Source organism: Channa argus, chromosome 19, assembly GCF_033026475.1.
Source record: "Channa argus isolate prfri chromosome 19, Channa argus male v1.0, whole genome shotgun sequence".
Lineage (NCBI taxonomy): Eukaryota > Metazoa > Chordata > Actinopteri > Anabantiformes > Channidae > Channa > Channa argus.
In genome coordinates, this window is record NC_090215.1 from 7,444,285 (window position 1) to 7,450,556 (window position 6,272).

At 38.2% G+C, this 6,272-nt stretch overlaps 1 protein-coding gene across 1 annotated transcript; it reads right to left on the minus strand.

The window, feature by feature from the left end:
• Nucleotides 1–1,040: 1,040 nt before the first annotated feature.
• dtx3la (deltex E3 ubiquitin ligase 3L a) lies at nucleotides 1,041–5,700 on the minus strand. The gene is made up of 5 exons (XM_067487001.1): nucleotides 5,564–5,700; nucleotides 3,501–3,583; nucleotides 3,226–3,377; nucleotides 1,985–2,196; nucleotides 1,041–1,530 (listed from the first exon to the last, which is right to left on the minus strand). Exons 2-5 carry the CDS (start codon nucleotides 3,580–3,582, stop codon nucleotides 1,461–1,463), a joined length of 516 nt encoding a protein of 171 aa, XP_067343102.1. The 5' UTR covers nucleotide 3,583; nucleotides 5,564–5,700; the 3' UTR covers nucleotides 1,041–1,460.
• Between the last annotated feature and the right edge of the window lie 572 nt (nucleotides 5,701–6,272).

Here is a 6,272-nt window from a genome sequence, read left to right on the forward strand (position 1 = left end):
TGCCCAATGACAGCTGGGATAGGCTCCAGCCCCACAAGACCTTTAATAGGATACGTGGTTACAGATAAATGAAGGCTGTATGTAAGTGGTGTGTTAACCTGCATGATGTAATAAAGAGCATTGGATTGTTGGATTGTTAGCAGAAAGTAGTGCACATGTCATGTACACTACTTTTTGAAAATGTAAAATTTGGAATTGAAATGTGGACTGAGGAGTAGAACTTGGACTTGGTGATACCAAGTTACCACCAGAATAGTTGTAAAAATCAACTAGAGATAAAGACTAGGCAGCTAAAGTGTATTTTTTAATCTAGAATCCATAAATTAATAAAAATGTTTTGCTTAACCCTCTTGAGTCTAGGGTATATCTGGTCGCTTTTGAATACTTTTGATTTCGCCTTTCTACTTCACCTTAACGCTGATTCCTATGCCTCTAATGTGGCACATCAAATAAATAAAAATACTGGAAAAACATGAACTAAATATAAATGGAAAAAGACTGAACTTTTAATTCTCTGACTCCCCTCAGGTGCTTTGCAGCTTGCATTCGTACAACAGGGCTGAGCCCTTGGAAAAAACAAAGGGTCAATTTGACCAATCAGTGACATTCAACACTGCAGTCCCCATCTCAATACTTCCTGAATGTTCAGAAAGTACTACCCCAAAGAATACAGGGGTACGACTATGGCCCACACCTAAATTTAGGTCCCAGGGAAAGTGTTCCTTTAGTAAAAACGGGACTTTATATAAAATAAAAGTCAATATAAGTTTAGTGTCATGAACAAACAACAACCACTGATAAGGACAGTGTAAGGTTCTTATATTATTTTGTAAACGTTTTAAAAAATACTCATTACTTACTCATTTTACATATATTTATCAATTTGTAATTTATCTTAAGATATTACCTTGTCTAGTTTTGAAAGAGGCTAAAGTAAAACATTTACTTCACACTTCTGTTCACCCTGTCCTGCTCTAATTTGATCACCAGCTAGTTGTCAGGTAGCAATGGTGTCTAGTGCATCTGAGAAGACGTTACACTCTAAATTGCAAAAAAACTTTATTGTATGGATTTATCATTTTCTACAAAACAAAAATAGGAAAAATTACATTACAAGCTTTGCATGTCTTCAGCTGTTTTGTGAATATAAATACAAAGATTTTTAATTTTGTCTTTAAAACTCCACAAACTTCTTGCTCCTGGTATTTAGGATAGTTTGATTTGACTCCCAGTCCCAGCCATCTGAAGTGCCTAAAACCTTTACACTGTACTTTACATTTAAAGCATAAGAACTGCAGCAATGCAATATTAAAAAGACAGATTATGCTCAAAATGCACACATCAACAACAATAATCAGATATTTTAAAAGACATTTTTTTAACAGGTTCTCTAGCCATTAAAAACCAAAATGCAATTTAAAGTCTGTCTTCATTTGTCCGTAGAGCAGCTTATGTGTTTGTTATTCGATGCCTTTATCCTTCAGTAGTTTGCTCACAGTCTTCAGGTAGTCAGGATCTGGGTATCCATTACTGGGACAACACAGAGACCACGATGTTTTAACATTTAGAGCAAAGGTTCCTAAAGACCACCTTTAGAAAAAATATTCACTCCCTATTTCCCTATTTTTAACAAAACATTAAACAAGAAAAACAAATCAAACATTAATAAATAGCCAAACTTTGTCCAATGTGCCAGACTAAGAATGTCATAAGTGCAACATCAACAACAGCTGCTTTCCCTCCTATTGCCATCTTTCTCACTTGTATCAGCGTAACTGTCTAAATACTTACATTCTAAACTGTAAATGCACCATTGGTTTTGGAATGTGACACTAGGGACAGGTAAATAAATTGACATGGAGATAAAACCCCTTTGCAGACCATCTAAATGAGTCAATTTGGTTCTCTGGAAGAGCTCTGTGATTAAATGTCAAATTAGGTTCTTGCTATTTGCTAAGTGAGTATGGTGGTAATATTTACTCACGCTCTGCTCCCTCCGTCTTGTTGGGTTTTTAGGGGTATGGAAGCTGTGGTGATCACGTCTTTTCCATCTTTATTGGTGGCAACAGTAAACAGGAGCTCCTTGTAAAAGGCCTTTTCTAGCAGCTTGACAACCTTCTTGCCCTCGCGGTTTTCGGGCAGGTAAGCACAGAGCCGCAGACCTGAATAAGGCAGGCCAGGATGAGGGTGTTTTTCCTGCAGGGAGAGAAAAGTTTCAATGGCACAGCAACACCGTGTCCCACAAACATGCGTTTATGACCATTTTATTACCTTATGCTGCCACACGTCCATAGCTAAATGCTTTGAGTTACCTGAACCAGACTGAACCAGCTGCTAATTACAGCATGTTTTCATGATAAGCATCTGTTAGCTCCTAGTAGGTGCAGTTTACCCCTTCAGGGTCATAGATACAGTAGGTGAGTGAAACAACTAATAATGGCCTTTTAACGATGTGATAATATTTGAAAGAGTTGCAAATCTAAAGTAGTAGTTTTGCAGCAGTGCTGGGTAGATTGGTACCTGTGGCAAGAATGGCAATAAATGACACTGTGGAATGACATTTTTTAATTAATGAGTATATAAATCCAATGTGGTTAGCGGTATTTGAAAAAAGGTTTCGAGTGGCTTCAACAAATACAGCAAATACAGTATCTATCCTACAGGAAACACACAGCCTAAAATCTGTGCTACTTTTATTCTTTGCAGGTTTGCAGTTCCAATCCTCCAGAAGCACTGATAACCAGACTAACCAGATCATCAGCTTTCTTTTTGCAAAGAATGCTACTAGTTTCTATAGAAACATGCACTCTGAGCTCTTTCAGTTTCTTTCATTTGAATCAAAGTAAACCCTAAGTTGTTTCTCTGAAGTGGTTTTCTCTGTTTCAGTGCCTTTCAATGCTGTGTGCTAACCATTGAGTTTGGCTGTTGGTGTGGTACTTTGTGCTTTTGTATTACAAAACCATGTGATGCAATTATGTTGGAATCTGATCCATATTTGTTGATTTTAAGGAATTAAAATGTGCAATGAAGCCGACACACAAAGAAAAGTTAACCTAGCTGCTAAGTTTTTTTTTCTCTCTTAGATTTCTGTTTTAGAATAAACTAGTTTGGACATATAAAAATCAATTTTCATTGTAGGACAAAACAACCAATACACAGTTGATAGTCAGTCCACTATAACTCAGACTTTAGGTACATAGATAGCATGGTTTCTGCCAAGCTTACTGTCTGTACTCCATCCGGGAATATGTAGCTGATCTGCAGGGTGTTGTCATGGGGGAAACCTGGCAGATCTCTGTGGAGGACCACCCAGGTCATCTGTCCAGGTGGCTGGGAACTCTTTGGCACTCTGTATGTCCCATTGACTTCTTCCCTAGCTGCACATAAAGTAGACAAAGTTTCATTCAGATTATTCACACATGGGAAGATAAAAATAACAATATGAATCAAAAGAAGAATGGCATGACAGACAGAATCAGGTGTGTGAGTTTGAGAAGGACCTTGTTGTTCCACTGATGGAGGACCTTGTTTGTCCAGATAGCGGTTACAGTGCAACTTGTTCTTGCTCTGGTCAGATCCCATACTGAGCAGCAGAAGATGAACAGAGAGAGGAGACAAGATCAACAGGGTATTTAGATATAAAAATATATATAAAACATTTTTAAAGGATAACTTTTGCATTAATAACATTTTATAGATTAACTGACATTTTAACACCCCCCCATACACTAACTACAGTAGATCCAACATTAAATTGCCTCTACTCATGCTTGACGTCTGTCAGTCTGGAGCATGACTTGATCATCTGTGCCATAGTTGTTTTCCACAAACAGCTAAAAACACATCAGCCGGACACACAGCTGCTCTGGGTCAATACAAGACTTGTGACCCAAATGTTAGTGACAACAAAGTGCTTTGAATGCCCATAATTCTACAGCACAGAGGAACAAGCTAATGCAGGCTGCAGAGTGATGGACTTTAACTTAACACAGACATTAAAGAGGTGACTCAATGCTGGTTTTAGCATCTGCATAGCGATTGATGAAACTACGATTAATGTGAAACTGAAGTTCTCTGTCCGACTGCAGAAAATTGCTTGAAAATGTGCCCACTCAGGCACAAAGGTTTGGGCACTTTGAGGATTTGATGATTCACACCCACACATACTAAGGTCGTTAAGGTTGCAGGACAGAGAGCCGTCGGAGTCACATGAAAAACAAAGGTGTGAATTTGTGTGAAACTGCTGGATAAACATGTCCGGGATATTTGATAAAGTAGCTGTCATCCCCCTGCTCTGTCTTTAGAGATGGATCCTCCAGTTTAACATTGCTGTCTTTTCTTTATACATGCAGGGGGCTCAGAGCATTGCCCCTGTCCTATAGATTTAGACACATCACTGAGTTTGTCCTTTAGGAATCAACTACACTGTGATGGGCTCTGCAGTTGTTTTCACCACCGTTTATTGCACTTCACATAAACTAAATTGTAGGTATAGTGACAATTAGACTGTAGGAGCTTGATGATCTGACTGTTTTTTTCTGATCCATCATATTCTCAGTTCACAACAATTCACTTGTTAAATACAGTGTTACTGTATAAAAACTAGTTAAAATTATAACAATATGAAGAAAAAAAAACATTTATAAATTTAGAATTTACTCTTCTTATTATATTACTTCATGTCAAGATATACTATACTGTTTTGAAAAAGAAAAGTGCTTGTAATGGCCCTTTGAGGGTGAGAAATTGAATCCAGATAGTTTAGGTTGGAATCTAAGAGATTACAGAACTACTCAATTACAGCAGCACACAGTGTGCAGCAATATTTATGCTCGGCTGGTGTGTTCCAGTGTGTAACTGTACTTTCTTTTGATCTTGGGTCTTTCCCAGCTGCCACTAAATTTGAAGATCACAAATGAATAAGATATTGTGTTCTTGTTAAAAAATGACCCACAGCACTGAAACAGAAGTACATATTTACATAAGTATATATTTATATAGACCTTTGGTAATTTCAAAGTGGTAAAGGTAATCAAGTAATGTTAGACGGCTATATTTGCCAAAAAGTTTACAGTCAGCCTGCTGAAACATCTGACATGAATGTTAGTCTATCTGTTGAATTTTGATAGTGGAGTAAAGACATTGTAGGTGTGGGCAGAAATCAAGTTTATCAACCTGATAACAAAAGCAATGTTAGTTGTCACATGATAAAAACAGATGGTGACACTAATGAAATGATACAGTCTAATTGTGTGTTGCCACAGCCCTGTGATTTGCCCGATTTTAATTAGAGGATTGTTGCTATAAACACATTCAAAAAGGAGCCAAGTAAGGCAGATGTGACTGGGGGTTCTCCTGTGGGTTCTGAACATACATCATATCGTTTCATTTTGCCCCATTAATCAGCAGCTCCTGTCCCAAGAGAACAGGTCTGTGTTAATTTGGAATAAAATCGCTTTGCAGTAGATTTGCAGTCACTACTAAACTAACATTGACATGACTCAAAAGTGTTATTAAACTTCTGATATTATACTAAAATTATTTAACAAAGTGTGGTTGTTACCTTCATCTGTACCTGCTGCTCCTCTCCTCCACACTTTAGCTAAATGTTCTCCTTTCCTTCCGTCTCGATCCTATTTGGTCCTGGACTATTTATACAGCTCATGATGACATGAGAAACAATAGTGACAGAAGAGAGAGATGGGTGTGCATAGTTGCTGGGGTGTGGTCTACTGATCTGTCTGACTGGTGTAGCAGCTTTGACGGCGACGTGTGTGTGTGTGTGTGTGTGTGTGTGTGTGTGTGTGTGTGTGTGTGTGTGTGTGTGTGTGTGTGTGTGTGTGTGTGTGTGTGTGTGTGTGTGTGTGTGTGTGTGTGTGTGTGTGTGTGTGTGTGTGTGTGTGTGTGTGTGTGTGTGTGTGTGTGTACGTGTGTGAGAGAGACACAGATTAAAAGTATTATCTAACAGGTATGTACAGCAAATAGTGAGTAAGTGCCAACATATAAAGATGAAATGTACTTTACTTGCAGGCATGAATAATGGGTTTCAAGCACCCAGACACATTTGAACCACAGGATTTATGCTTCCAGCCCAGGCAATGTTGAAGCCAGGAGAACCGACCCAAAATGCTAAAACGATTATAGAATTTAAATAAAAAGGTAAAACAATTGGACAAACAGGCACTGTATGCAAATTGCAGCAGCAAGTGACAGCCAAGTGCAGGCACTAGGAATGTAGAGTAACATCCACAGGCTACTGTGACTCTAGTACA

What these genes read in the sequence shown, in the direction of transcription:
- dtx3la (XM_067487001.1), bottom strand. Translation starts at nt 3,582, where the DNA reads ATGGGATCTGACCAGAGCAAGAACAAGTTGCACTGTAACCGCTATCTG. An exon ending in TCCCGGATGGAGTACAGACA is followed by an intron (nt 2,197 to 3,225) that starts GTAAGCTTGGCA and finishes CTCTCCCTGCAG; the next exon opens with GAAAAACACCCTCATCCTGG. An exon ending in CAAGACGGAGGGAGCAGAGC is followed by an intron (nt 1,531 to 1,984) that starts GTGAGTAAATAT and finishes GTGTTGTCCCAG; the next exon opens with TAATGGATACCCAGATCCTG.